Raw genomic sequence first — 20,242 nt, forward strand, 5'->3', positions numbered from 1 at the left:
GTCTGTACGTTACATGCAACACTCACGAGTTGTTCTGAGACCTTTGTGGTATTTTTATCATAGTTCATTTCTCAAAGCCTTAACTATGCTTTCTTGAGTAGTCCTCCCCTTATCTGCATGGGATGCGTTTATAAGACTTCCAGTGGATGCCTCAAACTGTGGATAGTACCCTATATATCCTATACAGGCACTGTGGCTATAACTTCTGCAGTTTGAGATGTGACAGCAAAACTAGTACAATATTGTCTTCTCCACAATTTCACAAATAGAAGATTTGTTCTTATCATAGATTTTAGCAACCTCAGCATATGATTTTTTTATTTCCTTATTAAGTCAAAAACTTTCACCTTTTCACTTAAAGGAAGCACTTTATGGCTCCTCTTTGGTATATCCAAGTAGTCAGCATCACTACTCTTGTACTTTGGGGCCCTTATGAAGTAAAATAGGGTTAGTTGAATGCAAGCACTGAGATACATCAACAGTTGATCTGATAACTGAGATGGCTACGAAATGACTAGTGGGCAGGTGTCTGATTTAACAGTGACTTCAAAGCAGATATTATAAATATGTTTGAAGAATGAAAGGAAACCATATTTAAAGAATTAAAGAAGAGTACGATGCAATTCATCAGAGAATATCAATAAGTAGAAATTTTTAGGAAACCAAATTGAAATTCCTAAGTGGAAAATTATAATAATTGAAAAATTCGCTGGGGGGGTTCAATGGTAGATTTGAACAAGGAGAAGATCAGTGAACTTGAAGACAGATCAGTAGAGATTACAGTAGTATCTCCTTATCCATGGGGGATATGTTCCAAGATCCCCAGTGGATGACTGAAACCAGGATTAGTACCAAACTCTATATACACTATGAACTAATTTATTTTTCATTCTTCACAATTTCACAGGCAGAAGATTCATTCTAACCTTAGATCTTAGCAATCTCAGCATATAGTTTTTTTCTTTCCTTATTAAACTGAGAATGTTTCACTTTTTCACTCACAGGAAATACTTTATGGCTTCTCTTTGGTATGTCCTAATTGCTGGCATTACTACTCTTGTGCTTTGGAGCCATTATTAAGTAAAATAAGGGTTACTTGAATACGAGCACTGAGATATCACAACAGTAAATCTGATAACCAAAACAGCTAAGCTACTGAGTGACAATTGGGTGGGTAGGGTAGACAGTGTGGATATGCTGCACACTGGAGTGAGACAGTGCAAGATTTCATCATGTTTCTCAGAACTGTCTGCAATTTAAAATTTACAAGTTATTTCCAGAATTTTCCATTTAATATTTTCAGACTGCAGTTCATCATGGGAAACTGAAACCTCAGAAAGCAAAGCCAAAGATAAGAGGGGCCTACTGTACTCCATGTTTGTGCAGGAGTAGGGCTGACCCTGTTACTTACGTAGTTTCAAACATAGAATTAGGATCACCTTCTCTAGTTCTCTCCTACATGGGATTTCTGCTACACTTTACAGTTTTTGTGGGCCCCCTTTGTTATGGCCAAAAGGATCAGGCTGTCTTAAAGATTTTGCCTTATGCTGCCATTCACTTCTAAGTAGTTGGGGCTGCCCTCGAGGTAAAATATCAAGAAAAAAAGAGAAAGAGTATCGGGATTCCCCCCCACACTCTCTTTCCAGTTCCTCTATTCAGAGAGACAGTGTTCTCTTTTATTCTTAGGAAACCTCACAGCCTGGCAGTGGCAGTGCAAATCTATGTTTGGAGCTGGCTTTGTGGCAGGGCCAGCAGACCAAAACGGAAAGAAAAAAATTGGGATTTCCCTACAATTTCTGTGTGGCAGGAGCCCCTTTTCTTCTACACAGTTCTCAATTCAGCCTGCTTTTAAGTGAAAGCCAGAAGATAAGGGAGGAAAAAAGAAACAAGGAAACTGAAACTTATTGGTATGTCTTATTTCTTAAACTGGGTGTTAGGCATAAAGATGTTCTTTTTACTATTATTCTTTAGACTTTATTCATACTTTATTCTTTTGTATGAATGAATTACTTTGCACAGAAGGAAATGAAGCAAAAATAAAAGAAAATAAAAATCGAAAACCTGGCCCATGACCATGGAAATTGGTCGAGTTCTGACTGAAGCAAATCCAAAATTGTTCTACAGGGAACAAGAAAAATTTTATTGTAATCTAGAATGTAAAGGATTTTCAGAAAAGAGAACTCCCGCTGAAGATGAGCTATAAATAAAAATTTATAAGCCATGACAAGAAATAACCACCATGAGACAGAGTTTGTTTATGTAGCAAAAGAGAAACAGCAACCTCATAACAGAACAGACTAGAATAATTTTGCATCAGTATGTTTAAAATAATTAAAAAGGCAAGAGAAGGTAAAGAAACCACAGTGAAATAAACGGGGCAGTTTAAAATAAGAGAAAACAGATTTTTTAAAGAACCAAATAAATATTCTAGCAATGATAATATAGTCATTGGGATGAAAAATTCGATGCAGATATTAAACAATGGATTAGCAAATATTGGGAAGGAATTAATGAATTAGAACATAGATTTGAGGAAATCATCCAGAATGAAATACAAAAAGATGAAGAGGCATAAATCATATAAACACAGTTAAGAGATATGGATGACAGAATGAGAAATTAAAATACATGTCTAAATGAGAGCTCCAAAAGTAAAGAATAGAAAGAGCAAGGAAACGCTGAAGGTTTATAAATTGGAGACTTTAGACAAAGAAAGCATATTGACTTCTGAGCAGGACAAATAAAACTAAACCATATTAACAATTTTCTAACAATCTTCCATAAAATAAAAGAGGCAACATTTGCCCTTCTAATTTTACCCTAATATCAAAACCAGAAAAAGACATGAAAGAATACTTTGGACCAATATCCTTCATGAAAATAAAATGTAAAAATCCTCACAAATTTAGCAAGTTGAATCTAGCAATTTATAGAAAAGATAATGATGGCAGTGGCTGGTGCCATCACGCTGGCTGCAGCAGGGAGGAAAGGCTGGGACTGCAGACCCAGGCCTCCCACTCCATGGGGCAGTCAGGAGCCCCACCCTCCTGGACGGTGCTACAGCCGCCCAAACTGCAGCTGTAGATCCGAGCCTCCCTGCGCTCTTGAAGTGGGGCTGGGAACAGGCAGGATCTGCCCTCTTGGGTGCAGCTGCAGCCGCCTGACCAGCAGCTGCAGACCTGGGCCTCCCACAACATGGAGCAGGCAGGAGCTGGGGAATCCCGCCTCTGCTGAGTTGGCCTGCGGGAGCTCCCTGGGTGCAGCTGCCACTGCCCTCTCACCCATGGGACCCAGGCATCTCTGTAGCCTGTACCCTCTGTTGCCCTGGAAGTCCCCCCTATCCCTGCAGGCTTGGGGTGTCTGCTCCCGCTGCCTGACCTCTCTCCTCTCCTGGAGCTGGCTCAGATCTTGGAGTGGGGTTGGGGTTGAGCCCTGGGGCCATGAATGGCAGCGGGAGGCAGACAGATTCTTGGGTGGAAGCGGGCAGGTCCCCAGTAAGGCTCTACCTTCAGTCCAGGGAGGGCCTGAAGGCTGGGGGCCAACTGCCAGCCCTGCATACCAGTTTGTGGACTCATGGGGCCTCTTCCAGCAGCCCATGGCTGCCCATGGACCAATCAGCATGCACTTCCTCCCCTCTGAGGTCCATAAAAGCCCTGGGCTCAGCCAGAGCAGGGCAGAGGATGGCCAAAGGACAAAGAGGGTAGACAGACTACACAAGGACCAGCTGCAGAAAGGAGCTACCATCTCTGCCGAGAGCTTCAGAGACAACCTGCCAGCAGACAGGAGGCACCCTCTCCAGGGCCTCCTCTCCACTGAGAGCTGCAGACATTGGGACAACCAGTAGTAGAGAGGAGCTACCCTCTCCAGGGCCACCTCTCTAATGAGAACTGAATGCTGGACAGATGATCTTCCTACAGAGAGGAGCTACCCACTGTGGGTCTCCTCTGAGCTCTTGTAACACTTAATAAAGCTCATCTTCGTCTCGTTCACCCTTCACTTGTCTGCATACCTCATTCTTCCTGGATGCAGGACAAGAATTCGGGCAAACGTGCTGTGGCCACAGAGGTTTCTGGCCAGGAAATTGACAACCCAAAACTCCCTGACAATAACATGATGAAATGTAGCTTATTGAGGGAATGAAACACTTGAAAAACAATCACTGTAATACACCATATCAATAAATTAGAAGAAAAACAATATGATCATCTTCATAGATACAGAAAAAGCATTTGACAAAATGCAACATTCACTTATGATAAAAAGTCTAAGCAAATTAGAAAGTAAACTTCCTTAACTTGCTAAAGGGCATCTTTAAAAATCTACCACTAACTTCCTAATTGTTGTTGAAATTTCCCTCATAAATAGGAAATAAATCAAGGATTTTTGCTTTTGCCACTCCAACTCAATATTGTAGTGGCGGTCTTAGCCAGTGCAATAACACTAGGAAAGAAAAGCCATACAGATTAGAAAGGAAGAAATAAAACTGTCTATTTGCAGTTTCACATAGAGATTTCAAATAGAATTAGTACCTATATATATTCATTAAATACTTCTCAATGTTGATAGTTATTAGTTAAGATTGTTGAGTTTATTAATATTTCATAAGAATAATAGAAGTCATAAGATATATCTCTTTTTAAATAGTTTATAATTCAGAAAGTTAAATTCTTATGGCTTTTCTCTTAAGCTAAATTGCTGAATTCTTTGTTTTGGTTACCTTTTCTTCTGAAAACTCTCTTATGACCTCTGCTGTCCATTTATTGAACATAAATCATTAAGTAAAACATTCGTTGACATTTATGTCTAGATGGTAAGAAATCTTCTGCCCATCTGATTATTTGAGTCAGTTTTAGGAAACAATATATGCTAAGAAATGCTTTAAAATTGTTTTCTTATAAATGTAATATATTTTCACTATTGATAACACACAAAAAATTGCAGTAACCACTCATCATATCACTGCTTAAAGATAACAACTGTTATCAAGTGGTATATATCCCTCTGGAATTGTTTCTGTTAAGTATAATTTTATGTTAAATTTATTATTATTATTACACAATTGAGATCATACTATACGTGCAATTTTGTATATATTCTTTTCACTTTATATATGGACTATTTCCCATATCAAGATATAATGTTTAAATTGTTGCATAATATATCAGCTATATACTAATTTATGTAATACTGTCTTATTTGGGAGCATTTAACTTTTTTTTTTTGAGACAGAGTTTCACTCTTGCCATCCAGGCTGGAGTGCAGTGGTGTGATCTCGGCTCACTGCAACCTCTACCTCCTGTGTTTAAGTGATTCTCCTGTCTCAGCCTCCCGAGTAGCTGGGATTACAGGCGTCCATCACCACGCCAAGCTAATTTTTTTAATTTTTAGCAGAGATGGAGTTTCACCATGTTGGCCAGGCTGGTCCTGAACTCCTGACCTCAGGTAATCCACCCGTCTCAGCCTCCCAAAGTGCTGAAATTACAGGCATGAGCCACTGCACCTGGCCAGGGAGCATTTAAATTGATGCAATTATTTCCTCTTACAAGTAACCCTATAAAACGTAATTCCTTGAGCATCCCTAATTTTATGCTTACATCCCCAAAAGCACAATTTCTGAGTCATAGAAAAAGCTTTTCATTCTTATTGCTGAATTGAACTCTAAAAATTTTGTGCTAACTTAACACTCCTACCAGAAGTATATGTTCATGACCACGGAAATAGCTTTTTAAAACTAAGATGTGAAAATATCTTAGAAACAAACTCTAAATAAGGAGAAAAAAGTTGTATATAATTTTCTATTTATGAGGTGAATAATTTCATTTTTTCTTCAAAGGTGTCAGGAAAATGGACGTTTTGGTAGAGTGATAAAAGGGCCAGACCTTCTAATTGCTTAATCTTAATGTTTCTGAATCTGTTTCCTCATCTATAGTGTGAGGAGAATAATTTCCCTCCTAATTAGTGAGGATACAGTGAGATGACGCATGTGAACATGGTTTGACAATTATAATGTCATATGGATGGAAGATACAACTTTTATTAATCACTGTTGATATGTGGACAGATTTGATACTCATTATACTGTTTTTAAGTGTCTATAACTTTAAATATTTTATACCAATCTTAATATTAATAATTTTCTCCATTTTCAATATTGTATGATCAGCAAAGTAAATTTTCAGTCAATTCTATTTGGTTTTTATTTGAAAAAGTAAAATAATGATTATGCAACATAGAAAATTATAGTTCAGTTGCCAATTCCATTAACTTAGTTTGTCTCAGAAAAGGAAAAATTACCACAGACACAGAATTAACTATTAGAATTAATATTTAATCTAAAAATGTCTAGTGTTTCCACAGAAAATTTGAGTACATTCTCAACTTCCTTAAACCAGTGCCTTTTTCAAATTTCTTTTCAAAGTTACACCTGTCAATTTTCATAAAAAATAGTTTGAAGATTATTCTGAATAATTATAACCAATGAAACACAAAGACAAAAAAGAACTATTGCAGTGGGCCCTTGCTGAACCTGAGCTAGCACCTATAATGAGTGAGTCTCCACCAAAAGAATAAGGAGGGAGGAAGGACTAGAAGGACAGAAAAGAGGCAATGATAATGAACACTGAATTTTTAAAAATTTTAAAAAGGTAGTGGCTAGCAGAGAACCTGAGACTTGTACCCATGAGAACTTTAGCCCAGTCTATTATCACGATAGCCCCAAGAATTCTGGTCATTGTACTTGGGTAAGGGCTTCAATTTTTTAAGGCAATTGCATTTTATGAAATGTTAGTGTTTGCAGGTGTCTTGGCTAAATAATTTAGGGAATACATTTTAGGAGGAAGTAGGGGCACAGAGGGGGAGAGAGAAACCAGGCAGGAAAGAAGAAAAAAAGAAAAAAGAAGAAAATAAATCTTTCTGTTCCCATTATTTTACTGCCCATAGAATTATAAAAGGTAAACACACACATACACACACACACACACACACACACACACACACACACACACACCCCTTATAGGGTCATTTAGAACCATCTTTCTTCATTTTAAAATTAAAGAAACAGGTCTAGGTGACACAGATGAAGCAGTGGCAGAGCCAGGAAAATAATCTGACCCTTGTCCCTGCTCTTTCCACCGCACCATGGTGACTCTCTTTTTTGTGTCTTTTTTTTTTTCACTCTAAAACTGAGGATCATTTGTAGTCAAAGAGATCAATGCTATTCTCAAAACAAGTTCTGATCTCTCATAATTTTCTTGGTAACTCAGAATCAATGTTAAGTACGTTGAAATAAAAATACAGTTCTTTACACGGTAATTTTGTAGACTGTGCACCACGGTACCATCCATTTTCTTACTTGATCCTTACAAAAACCCTTTGAGGCAAGGCAAGGAAGGTATTATTATCTACATTTTTAAAGTGAGCAAATTAAAACCCAAAGTAAGGTCACTTAGGGTCAGGACGGAGCAAGTACTCTATTCCTATATTTGGAATATAGGAGGGAATACACTTCCAAAGAGGCAATTCCCTCAAAACGCACCAATCTTGCTCTTTACTCTCTTACCAAGGCATTCTCCATGCCCTGGAGATGCCCTCACTAAGTTAGTGAAGCTTGGATCTTGACATCCACAGAGGTTACTCCTAGTTTGCACCTAGTTGTCATCTTAAAAAGCGCAGTTTCTTACCCTTTCCCTTGGTCCTGATCCTTATTTAGGCTCCTATTTTTCTCTTTGGGATTTGGCGTACTGGGTCTCACTCCAAAGCTCCACCCTCTCCAAACAAGAAGTCGCGTCCTTGGTATCCAAGGTGACCACGCAGCTTAACCCGCGTTGCCCTTCCGTGCTTCCCATTGGCCAGTGGACTCCCATGTACCGCCCCTCCAATAGCCAATGGTCTTGAGACAAAGGGCGCCCGCCTTTCCAGCGATTCTAACACCTGCCCTCTTACCGTGCTCCCCTGCGCATTGCCTCCTGGGATATGTGGTTTCTAAGAGGCAGAGCTCTGCGACTTTCTACCCCTTTAGAACTACCTATCCCGTCGGCCTTAGCGAAAGGGGGTGGACTTAGGCAAGGGGTCCAGGTCAGAGTTTAGAGCTTTCAAATTCCAACTTGCCCCTGGGGATTGCGCGGCTGATGTTTAAATCGCCTAGTCAAGCCAACCGGCTGGCTCTTGTTTCAGCAAACCCTGACTTACGTCTCCTGTTTGACTTGAGGCGGCACAGTGGCCAAGTCGATTGGCCGTGGCAAGTGACCCTCCCTGTGGCTGAAGTGTTCTGAGGACTGGCGAGAGAGGCGCGCCATGCTTGCCCCCTGCTCAGGTTGGGAGCTTGGCTGCTTCCGTCTCTGTTTCCGTCAGGTCCGACTGTGGGCTGGCGCTGGGCGCTGGGCTTGCTGGGCTTGCCAAGCCAGGCCGTACAGCTCAGGTGGGGGCGAGCGCTGGCCCGGATCGGAGACTGAGGTCCCTCCGCCTGGCCCGGCGCGCCGAACTCTAAAGGAGTGGACACTGCAGGTGAGCCCGTTTGGTCGGCTGCGGGCGCGGCTCCCGTGCCACCTGGCCGTGAGGCCCCTGGACCCCCTCACCTACCCGGATGGCGACCGCGTGCTGGTCGCGGTGTGCGGCGTGGAGGACGGCGTGCGGGGCCTGGACGGCCTGCAGGTGAAGTACGACGAGGATCTGGAGGAGATGGCCATTGTGTCTGATACTATCCACCCCCAGGCGTCCGTGGAGGTGAATGCGCCCCTGAAGTTTGGTAAGTGAAGTGAAGTGAAAACGGGTTTGGGTCCCAGGGAACGCACAGTGAACTTAATAAATTTAGTCGACGTGCACTTTTAATTGGTCCTGGCTTTCTAAACCTAATTTACAGTTGGCCCCTTCGGAAATGCACCTTTTCCTCTGTTCTATTCTTGAGTATCCGAGTAGTATTTAAAAATTAGGTTCCCAATTATAGAAATTTTATACATCGAATGGAAACATGATTTGGTATAATCCAGGTCAAATTCTATTTCTGGAGCTGCTCGTGTTCTCCTTTATCCCGTTGTCATTAGCAAACTGGCTTATTTTTCAAGGTTGAAGTTTCTTGACAATTCATTCAATGGTATGGCAGTCCATCTACATTTCATCTTGCTCACAGCCTGGGGGTCTGTCCCAAAACAGCCCTGTCAATAGGATGTTCCGGGTATCACCTGGTTTGAGTATTTGGTTTTAGACGGGCGCCCAGCTTCTTACTGTTATATTTCCATTCTTTTTGGCTTAAGTTTTCCATGAGTAGCAAGCTTTGAAGAAAAACACATGGTAAGCCTGCCTAGGAAGCTTCAATAATAATGCCTGCAAGATACCTTTCTTAGGTTTTCCTAAATGGCAAGCCACTGTGTACACACACTTTTCTAGGAAGGGCTCCCCAGACTGTCATTCTTCCTGGGACTGATGGAAGATATTGATGATGATGATGATGATGATAGTAATAATAATAGCATTTAGCATTTTTAAGATCATCTTTTATAATGCTTACAGTTGCCCAAATAGTAGATGCCGTAGTCCTCCCTTATCCACCGTTTGGCTGTCTCAGTTTGTTACCTGCCTCAACTGTTGTAGGAAAATATTAAGATATTTTGACAGATCACAGTAATATAACTTTTACAGTATATTGTTATAATTGCTGTATTTATTATTATTGTTCATCTCTTACTATGCCTAGTTTATAAATTAAACTTGATCATTGATATGTATACAGGAAAAAACATAGAATATATAGGATTTGGTACTATTTGTGGTTTCAGGAATCAAGTGGGGGGGTGGGTCTTGCCTACTTTAAGAGAAATCATCAATATTTATGTTAATTCCAAATTAAATATCAGCGTTTTTAATTTTTAAAATTTGTATACAGAGATGCCTGCAGTTACATCTTAAATAGACAGCCAAGGATGGCATTTGTAATTCCTTATTTTCCAAACTTGCTTCATATACCACTGCCATTTGTCCACAATCTTGTGGGGTTTTTTGTTTGTTTGTTTTGGTTTTTTTTGAGACTGCATCTCACTCACTCTGCCACGCAGGCTGGAGTACAGGTGCACAATCACGGCCCACTGCAGTCTTGACTTCACGGTTTTAAGCAATCTTCTCACCTCCGCCTCCTGAGTAGCTGGGACTACAGGTGCATGCTACCATGCCCGGCTGATGTTTTTGTTTTTTTGTAGAAATGGAGTTTTGCCACGTTGTCCAGGCTGGTCTTGAACTCCTGGGCTTCAAGCAATCCTCCTTCCTCGGCCTCCCAAAGTGCTGGTATTACAGGCATGAGCCACGGCTCATGGCCTAATCTTGTAGTTTTAATAGTATATATTAGGTTTTTCAAAGTTGTTCCCATTTTTAAAAAATTACTTCAAATACCTTGTGATATAGTTGCATGGTAATATTTTCATTTTTTAAGTATGAAAGGTTAGACATATGATTTGAAAACCTAAGTCATGATCATATATACTGGGGAAGAGGCTTCTACAGTCTTTCACAGGAGTGCTTAACAGAATTGTAGTCTCCTTTACTTCCCATCTATGTTAGTTCTCTTTAGGTGATTTAGGCCAGTAGAAATAACTGCTCTGTTTCTAAAAACGGGCAGAAAGGCTATTGTATTTGGTCCCGTTGCCGTGGTAGAAGACCCCTTACCTTTACAGTATGCACTTTCCAGGATTCGGCAATATTATGGACATAACTGAGGAGTTGGGTTTCTAGGTTAAAATGCTTTGGAGCTTATAAACTGCAGTACTAACTTGCTTTTTTCTTTTTTTACTTCTAGGTTTAGATATCAAGTCATCAGGGTCTGGCTGTGTAAAAGTTCAAAGTATTGAGTGTGATAATTGCAAAATTGAAACAGAGCATGGGACTAGCATCTTGCAGTCTGTTAAGGTATAGCATTTCTAATTTTATTTCACTATTTTTTTTAAAACCCTTAAGCTATGAATCGTACTATCAAACTCAAGAGATTCTTCTGTTTTTCAGAACATTGTCATTTATTCATCTCTCAGAAAGTCCTTGGCAAACATTTTGCCTTGAAATCAGTTCTAGTAAAGTACAGAGGTTATAGCAGTTTTGAGGTTTTGCCTCAAATTTCTTTTTGATTTAATTTCAAAGTGTACAATGAAACTAATAGTATTTTCCTAGTATTCTGAAATCTTACTAAAGAAATTTTAGTTTCCACAAATGATTTTCTTCCATTTTATTAAAGAGTAAGGAAGAATCTTTATGCACTATAAATGTGCTTAAATATTAGATGACTTTAATCACATTTTTAATGTACCAGGTAGCTCATTACTTAAGGATTAAGTAGTTATCTGTGCAAAGTAACATATGATTCATCTTGTTTTGTAATTAAAATTTTTTTTTTTTTTGAGACGGAGTCTTACTCTGTCACCAGGCTGGAGTGCAGTGGTGCAATCTCAGCTCACTGCAACCTCTGACTCCCTGGTACAAGCAATTCTCCTGCCTCAGCCTCCCAAGTAGCTGGGATTACAGGCATGCGCCACCACACTCAGTTAATTTTTGTATATTTAGTAGAGACAGGGTTTCACCATGTTGGCCAGGCTGGTCTCGATCTCCTGACCTCGTGATCCACCTGCCTTGGCCTCCCAAAGTGCTAGGATTACAGGCATGAGCCACTGTGCCCGGCTGTAATTAATTTTTTTTTTTTTTTAGTGTTTTCTTTGTAGAGACAGGGTCTCACTGTATTGCCCAGGCTGGTCTTGAACTCATGGGCTCAAGTGATCCTCCTGCCTTGGGCTCATGAAGTGCTGGGATTACAGGTGTGAGTCACCATGACTGACCTATATTTAATTTTTTAAAGATTAGACTGGTGTTAGCTGTAAATAGTTTGAAATACCTCTCTGATAGGTGCTAGCTTATTGTTACTCTTAGTGCTTCTTGCATTTGCATAGTCAAAACTTGATACTTTTGTGAACTTTGAAAGCATGCAATTTTGTTGAAGTCAGTCATCTTTGCTTCATAATTGCAAAATATTTTCATTTTTAGATTTCTAAACACTAGTTAGAATAATTTGATGCATTTTTAATTTTTACATATTTTTTCTTTCATCCACCTTTATTTGCGTATCTGCCATCAGCATGTGTCCACATATGAATCATTTCAAATAAATTTTTGGCACAAATATCATAAAAGATTAACATTACCATCACAAGTCCTTCTAGCAAAATAAGTTGGTTCAGATTCTTGTTGTAAAAGATTGTGTAATAAGGTCTTCATGTTGAATGACTAGGTGAGGATATCATAATTCTTTTTTGTCCTTAGAAATATTTTGTTCAGTCATTGATACTTAAGTTTCAGAAAACTAATCTAGACTTGTCCTCTGAAGACTCAAGAGTTTGAGATTTCCAATTTCACAATCAAAATTAGAATCTAGTATACTGCTGTCTCTGCATTTATGTTTTGATTAATCTGATAGTTCTGAAAGATCTTTCTCTGTTGATTTTCTTCTTTTATGCCATTGTAGGCATAAAATTAAAAATGGTTTCTTAGCCTTGGCAATACAAACCTTTTCAGTCAGGTGATTTGTTGTGGGGGCCTTTCTTGTGCAGTATAGGATATTTAGCACCATCTTTGGCCTCTACCTTTTAGATGCCAGGAGCATGCTCCTCAGTTGTGACAAGGGAAAATGTCTCCAGACATTGCCAAATATCTTCTAGAGACAAAATCATCTCCAGTTGAGAACGATTGCTTTATGCAAGTCCATCATTATTCTGTTTTCTTATTTAGTTTTTTTAAAAAACATAGTTGGGAATAATTTATGAATAATGATGAAATAACTCCTAGGATGATGAATTAGCAAAAAAAAAATTAAAAATAAGAACACTATTATCCCATAATGTATTTCAGGTTTATAAAAGTCCAGTGGACCAATTAATGGTAATTACAGGATAGAATGAGTTTTGTCCTATTTTTTTAAAAGTAAGTACATTTTCTATTTATTCCTTGAAAGACCTCCCAAGAAATAACAGAAATCATGAAATATCAGTTCTTACAAATAAAATAGCTCAAAACAAGAAATTCATGAAAAATTACGCCTGTGGATACTAATGGTACACCAAGGGTTAAGAGAATTATCCTTGAGATCATAGGATTTAACTAACTTCAATTCACAAATGAGAACACTTTGGTAAAACATCTGGTTTAAGTTTTAAGTATCGTACAATAATATCATTACCTTGAATTAGTGGTCACCTGTTGATACGTTTCTCTTTCATTAACTTAAGGACTTGAAATATAGTTGACCTACATAATAAAAAAAATTTTTTTTTTTTGAGGCGGAGTCTCACTCTGTTGCCCAGGCTGGAGTGCAATGACACGATCTTGGCTCACTGCAACCTCCGCCTCCTGGGTTCAAGTGATTCTCCCACCTCAGCCTCCCGAGTAGCTGGGATTACAGGCACCCGCCATCATGCTCGGCTAATTTTGGCCAGGCATGTTGGCCAGGCTTGTCTTGAACTCCTTTCCTCACATGATCCGCCCCACCTTGGCCTCCCAAAGTTCTGGGATTACAGGCATAAGCCACCGTGCTCGGCCCTACATAATAAAATTTTTATAGCAATAATAATAACTACTGTTAATAAGTCCTTATTATGTACCAGGAATCTTAGCTAAACCTTCATTTAATCCTTGAATTTTCTCCATTTTATCAAGGAAGAAACTAGAAGGCACCAAGAGATTGAGGAACTCACTTGCGTTCACATAGCTAAAAAAAATTGAGCTGGGATTTGACCTTGGGTCTTTCTGATTTCCAAGCTCATGCTTTTTCCACCTTTATTTATTGTCCTGACAAAACATATGGTAAGACCACATTTGTACAGCATCCTTAGGGAATAAGATAAGTGAATTTTTTAGGCAACAGACCCTTAACTAATTGAATGTCACACATTTGCATTTTTTTAAATGCAGTATAATTTATTTTCTAAATAATTTCTGATTTATTTAAACATTTAACTGTTTGGTTTTATGTTTTTAAAAATTCTATAATCAACTTCACTTTTTTTGGGAATTAGATGAGCTTTAAATTATAACAGTAGCTCTTACTATTTTTGAACCTTAGACCTCTTAGAAAATCTAATTGTCTCCTTAAGAAGAAAAAAATGCATGTCTATGAAATTTTACTTATAATTCTGTAAGTTCATGTGAGCTTGGTTAAGAGTTCTTGACTTAAAACAACAAGTGTGCGCCTCCCGTCGCCCAAGATGCCAAAACGAAAGGAGGCCAAGGGGAAGAAGTTGGCTCTGGCCCCTGCTTTTGTGAAGAAGCAGGAGGCCAAGAAAGTGGTGAATCCCCTGTTTGAGAAAAGGCCTAAGAATTTTGGCATTGGACAGGACATCCAGCCCAAAAGAGACCTCACCTGCTTTGTGAAATGGCCCCGCTATATCAGGTTGCAATGGCAGAGATCCATACTCTATAAGCAGCTGAAAGTGCCTCCTGCGATTAACCAGTTCACCCAGGCCCTGGAAGGCCAAACAGCTACTCAGCTGCTTAAGCTGGCCCACAAATACAGACCAGAGACAAAGCAAGAGAAGAAGCGGAGGCTGTTGGCCCAGGCAGAGTTGTGGGCAAAGGGGACCTCCCCATTAAGAGACCACCTGTCTTTCGAGCAGGAGTTAACACCGTCACCACCTTGGTGGATAACAAGAAAGCTCAGCTGGTGGTGACTGCACACGACATGGATCCCATTGAGCTGACTGTTTTCCTGCCTGTCCTGTGTCATAAAATGGAGGCCACTTGCTGCATTATCAAGGGGAAGGCAAGACTGGGATGTCTAGTTCACAGGAAGACCTACACCACTGTCGACTTCACACAGGTTAACTCAGAAGACAAAGGAGCTTTGGCTAAGCTGGTGGAAGCTATCGGGACCAATTACAATGCCAGATACGATGAGACCCACTGTCACTGGGACGGCAATGTCCTGGGTCCCAAGTCTGTGGCTCACATTGCCAAGCTCGAAAAGGCAAAGGCTAAAGAACTTGCCACTAAACTGGGTTAAATGTACACTGTTGTGTTTTCTGTACATAAAAATAATTAAAATAATTAAAAAATAAAAAAACAAGTGCTTTGTGGATAGTCTTTTCAAAGGTTTATCACATATTTGATAAGGAGTATATTAAATATAATTTGACTTCAGACTCATGTCTCTGGGCATAACGTAGTTAACCATGCTATAGTACAGATTTTTTTTTCTTTAAGAGACAGGGTCTTGATGTGTTGCCCACGCCGGAGTGCAGTAGCACGATCCTAGCTCACTGAATCCTCAAACATCTGGGCTCAAGTGATCCATATCTCTTTATGTAACAAAACTAAAGACATATATAATGATTAAGGGAAAACATCTGGGCTCAAGTGATCCATATCTCTTTATGTAATAAAACTAAAGACATATATAATGATTAAGGGAAAATAAACTACTCTAAAAAAAAATCAGACTAGGCCGGGTGCAGTGGCTCATGCCTGTAATCCCAGCACTTTGGAAGGCTGAGGCGGGTGGATCACGAGGTCAAGAGATCGAGACTATCCTGGCCAACAGGGTGAAACCCCATCTCTACTAAAAATACAAAAAATTAGCCTGGCGTGATGGCATACGCTTGTAGTCCCAGCTACGTGGGAGGCTGAGGCAGGAGAATCGCTTGAACCCAGGAGGCGGAGCTTGCAGTGAGCCGAGATCTCACCACTGCACTTCAGCCTGGGCGACAGAGCGAGACTGTCTAAAAACAAAAACAAAAAACAATAGACCAAACATCTAATGGCTCATATATAATATGAGTTTATTTCTTACTTGTGTCCAGGTGTATGGGTGGGTCTTTTTCATTCAGTGATTCTAGGTTCCTTCCGTCTTCCGGCTCTGCCATCTTTTAGAGCCTTGTTATATTCTGGACCCACTTGGTGGAATGAGAAGAGCACAGAGAAGGCACACTTGTTCTAAAAGCACCAACCTGGAAATGGCATATAGCATTTCCACTTACGTTATGTTGGTAACAACTTAACAACACCTAAGAGGTAAAGGAAGCTGGAAAATGTGGTCTTGCCATGGGTCAAGCTATACTGCTTTTACTTTGGAAAAAAATGGATTTTGATGAGCCAATAGTAGTGTTTGCCATAGTTCCCAAGTCCAAAATCAAGTCACTCACACACACACACATACACATACTTTTGTTTTCTGTCTTGCAGAATAGGCTAACTGGCTTGTGACTGCTGTTTTGTGCTCGGAGGCATTTTTACTTAGTTTCTGGGATGTGTTGTGCTAGAAGGTTTAAGTGGGCTGTTAACCTAATGTGTATTCTGTCCTTCAGACCGGTCCAGCGTTAAGAGTGTGGGCTTTGGAATCATACAGAACTTGATTCTAATTGTTACTTTAGATTTTGGGTTTTTTTCTGTGTCACCCTGATAAAGTGATTTACCTTTCTGAATCTTGGCATTCTTCCTCTGTAAAATGGGGAAAATGTAATACTTATCTCTCTGGTTAGTCGTGAGGATTAAATGATAGTTCATGTGAAGTAGCTAACATGGTATCTGGTGCAGAGAAAATGCCAAATAAGTGATAACTATTATTGTTATTAATGATGAATAGTAACATTATTATTGTCATCTTCATCACTGTGGATATTTAGTTAGCTGGTCACAGTGATTTTTGATTCCCAAGTCCTTCATCAGTGAAGCTACCAGAATACCCAAGTATCTCTTGTTTTTCCCTTTGAGTCCAAGTGGCTTATTTAATCCCTTTAACAGCAGTTGACATTTTTTTCCAGTTGATGTCATTATTCGAAGCAGTGAGTTTCTATTTCATTCCTTATTGTTCTTTTGTTGCTTTGTCAGTATTAATACAGAAATATTGAAAATGTTTCACTAGTATAAGTCACACTTACTCTCTTTTTCACTATATGTATTTTTAAATTTGTCTTTCAGGGTCAAAAATTGCATGTTCAAACAAAAGGAGGCAAAGTGATCTGTCTGGGAACAGTTTATGGAAATATAGATATTCATGCATCAGATAAAAGTGTAAGATTGAAACTTTCTTTTTTTTTAGTAATTGCAACTTTGCTTCCATTTGGCTCACCAAGTTGGTAGGTTCTACAAAGTTCGTAGCATAACATTTCCTTTTTAATGCATTTTAGTTCGTAAGTAAATTCAAATTTGAAATTGAAGTGATGAAATAATATACAACTTAAGTTTTAGTTTGTGGTTTAATACTTTTGACAGTTACTTAGTTCCTAGTCTGGAATCAATAAAAACTTAAACGCTTACTATTTAACTCTAGTTCTGAAAAGATTTTTATTTTTATGATCATAGATTAAAATAGATGATTAAGTAATATCACCAGTAACTGGATTGGATTTTTCTCGTGTTAGGTTTATTTGAGTATTTTCTAAGACCTTTTTATTTCGCCCTTAGGCAAACTGAAGGATGTTTCCAAACTCAGCTTTCTTCAGTATTTTCCACAAGGTGGCACCATTAGATAGCTTTACTGCTCTCTCACAGCTTTTTTTTTTTTTTTCAGTAGCTATTGGGATTTTCGTTGTTATAGGAAGATAGTTTGTATTTTTTAATCAACTCCTTTTGTAGCTTTTGGTTATTTAGCATAGTATTAAGAGTAAAGGTATAATTTTGGAATTATAAATTGTCATTTAAAAATGTGATTGATAATGTATCTTTGAGAAAAAGTTTCCTTTTATTTTACACTTACACAATTTGCAAGAGCTTTTTTGTTTCTTATAAATTTGCTAAATTCCATAGTCAGCTTTATTTTCAGATAATTGGTGGGGAGGAGTTGCAAGCATATTTTGTATGTAGATTATTGTTGGCATAATTAAACAAGATAGACTATAACAGTAATTGTTTCTGTTGTTTTATCTTCCATCACCTTCCTACAAATTTGCTATACTCCATGGTCAGCTTTATTTTCAGAGAGTTGGTGGGGAGGAGTTGTGAGCATATTTTATATGTAGATTATTGTTGGCATAATTAAACAAGGTAGGTTATAACAGTAATTGTTTCTGTTGTTTTATCTTCCATCACCCTTCTCTTAGACCCCGTGGGAGGTTGTTTAAACCTAAACATTTAAAAATACTCTGTAAATTAAACTAGGAAAGTGTTGAAAGACACTGTGTGGCCTTATGCTGCAGCTTTTTTGAGATGGCATTTAGTTTTACTTTTTAGATTGCTGTGGTCTTGGAGGTGCAAGAGGGAAATTAGACAAATTTACAGCCCCTTCAAACTCAGTAAATGATGGCTAATGTTATTGAAATAAGTTACTAGAATATTGTAACATTTGCAATCAAATATAAGTATCAAAGAATTTAATATCTTAATCATTTGCTACCTTGAATATCTTGGCCACTGTTTCCTCTCAGTTATTTATTTGTTCCAATGTTTATGGTTTACTGAATATTCATGTGTTTTACTTGCTATTATACAATTTTATTTCTTGATTGAGTTTTGTTATGTACTCAAGAATCAGTCTAGGTTTTTTTTCCTATTTTTATTACATATAGTATTGATTTTTAATGTATATTTCTAAGTTTGTAGTTTTTATAAAACATAAAATAAATACTTGTGAAATCTATTAACTTTTAATACACATCTTTCATAGAAATGTGATTTGGATATTTGAGAGACAAATATAGTGAATTAGTTAAGAGCACAGAATATATTGAGAGCCAAACTACCTGTGTTTGAATTCTGGCTCCACCATTCACTAAGCTCTATAACTGGACAAATTACTTAACCTCTGTGTGTCTCAGTTTTTTGGAAAATTGGGTAATAGTAAGAGAACAAACTCAAAAAATCCTCTATTAAGAGGATTAAATGAGTTAATACAGGTAAAATACTTAAAACAACGTCTGGCACATAGCTAAGTCTAATGTAATGCTTACCACGATGATGATGATAAAGGTAAAGGAATCACAGGAAAGATAACTGGACGGGTTCTAGACCTACCAGTTAGCTTCCCAGAGACTCAGTTTCATTATTCAGCAAACAGGATGGTGATATTTGCTTTGTCCACTGAACAAGATTGTGAGAATCAAATGAGCATTATAAATAATAGCATCATTATTCTACATGAATGTTTTTAAATTGTGTTAATTTCAGTATCTAAGTTTAGTTTTATAACTTAACAGAGAACACAGAAACCCATTTCGTCTATTTGGTGAATTGATGACATAGTTGTCAGTTTTCCTCTCAGTCTGGGCTACAAAGCCACAGTACTTCCTTAAAACTTGGCTTTCATTATTTGTAAGAACTATATATATGTATTTATATATATATTCATAATAACTAAGTGAAAAATTTTTCTTTTCATCTAGAAAAGAAAATTTATAGCAATACCTCTCTCAGGAAGATACTGATTTTTAAATCCACTTTTTGTTCTGTCATTAAATAGGTAAATTTAAATTCCTTCCATTTAGTTTGGTGGAAAGCTACTGCCTTATTAGATGTCAAGTGGAAAAGTTCTAGAAATAATAGTATATTCACTACATTAATGTACTAACAGAGAAAAATCATGATAAATCAATAGAATCAGATAAAGTATGTGCTAAAATTCAAAACCTATTCATGATTTAAATAGCAAAAGCAATAAAACAAAGTTGAAATAGAAGGGAATGTCCTTAATCTGATAAAAATTATTTTAAAAATATCTATAGCAAACATCATGCTTAATGGTGAAATGTTGTAAACTTTTCTTTTGAGAACAGGAATAAGACAAGGATGCCTGCTGTCCCATTGCTTCTGCTAGCTGCTATTCACTGTGGAATTGGGGGCCTGAGACAGATGTTAAGGCAAGAAAAAGAAAGAAAAAGCAGGAAAAAAAGTATTAATATAAGGATTGGAAGGGAGGAAATGAAGCCATCACTTGTAGACAGTATAATAACACATATATAATTTTTAAAAGTACAGATAAATTATTAGGATTAGTGAGTTTAGTGAAGTTGTTGGATTAAGATTAAATACAAAGTCAATTAGGATAAAATGAAATTTTAAAAGATACCTTGTACAATAGCACTTAAAAATATCTAAAAGGAATAAATCTAATAAAAGATTAAGAATTTTATATAGGGCATATAAAACATTAAGAGAAATTAAAGGAGACCTAAGTCAATGGGGGAATGTATTGGATCTGTTCCATATTCTGCAGAGAATGCACTATTGCTCAGAATCTCGTAATTAGAGGTAGGGAATCAGAGTCAATAAAGTGATTGTGTACTAGGTAGTAACATTT

The 20,242-nt window shown here is 38.0% G+C and overlaps 2 protein-coding genes and 1 pseudogene across 12 annotated transcripts in view; 2 read left to right on the plus strand and 1 right to left on the minus strand.

Moving 5' to 3' along the window:
• The window catches only part of CCDC146 (coiled-coil domain containing 146), a 172,122-nt gene extending 164,325 nt beyond the window's left edge, over positions 1-7,797 (minus strand). For 4 of the 5 annotated variants that reach the window (XM_055392522.2, XM_055392521.2, XM_055392519.2 and 1 more), the window contains exon 1: positions 7,680-7,794. The gene's annotated coding sequence lies outside the window, so the exon portion shown is untranslated. Of the gene's footprint in view, positions 1-7,679 lie in introns of all 5 variants that reach the window. The other variant, XM_031012923.3, reaches the window with a different exon arrangement.
• A 121-nt stretch (positions 7,798-7,918) lies between these two features.
• The window catches only part of FAM185A (family with sequence similarity 185 member A), a 163,509-nt gene continuing 151,185 nt past the window's right edge, over positions 7,919-20,242 (plus strand). For 3 of the 7 annotated variants that reach the window (XM_055392532.2, XM_031012734.3, XM_055392535.2), the window contains exons 1-3: positions 7,919-8,743; positions 10,781-10,890; positions 16,930-17,022. In XM_055392532.2, the coding sequence (XP_055248507.1) occupies positions 8,293-8,743; positions 10,781-10,890; positions 16,930-17,022 (654 nt within the window). In that variant the 5' untranslated portion in view covers positions 7,919-8,292. The remainder of the gene's footprint in view (positions 8,744-10,780; positions 10,891-16,929; positions 17,023-20,242) is intronic. The other 4 variants (XM_063708686.1, XM_055392534.2, XM_063708687.1 and 1 more) reach the window with 3 other exon arrangements.
• LOC129534687 (large ribosomal subunit protein eL8-like) lies at positions 13,941-15,505 on the plus strand (annotated as a pseudogene).

The sequence above is a fragment of the Gorilla gorilla genome, chromosome 6 (assembly GCF_029281585.2).
Source record: "Gorilla gorilla gorilla isolate KB3781 chromosome 6, NHGRI_mGorGor1-v2.1_pri, whole genome shotgun sequence".
NCBI classification, from domain to species: domain Eukaryota; kingdom Metazoa; phylum Chordata; class Mammalia; order Primates; family Hominidae; genus Gorilla; species Gorilla gorilla.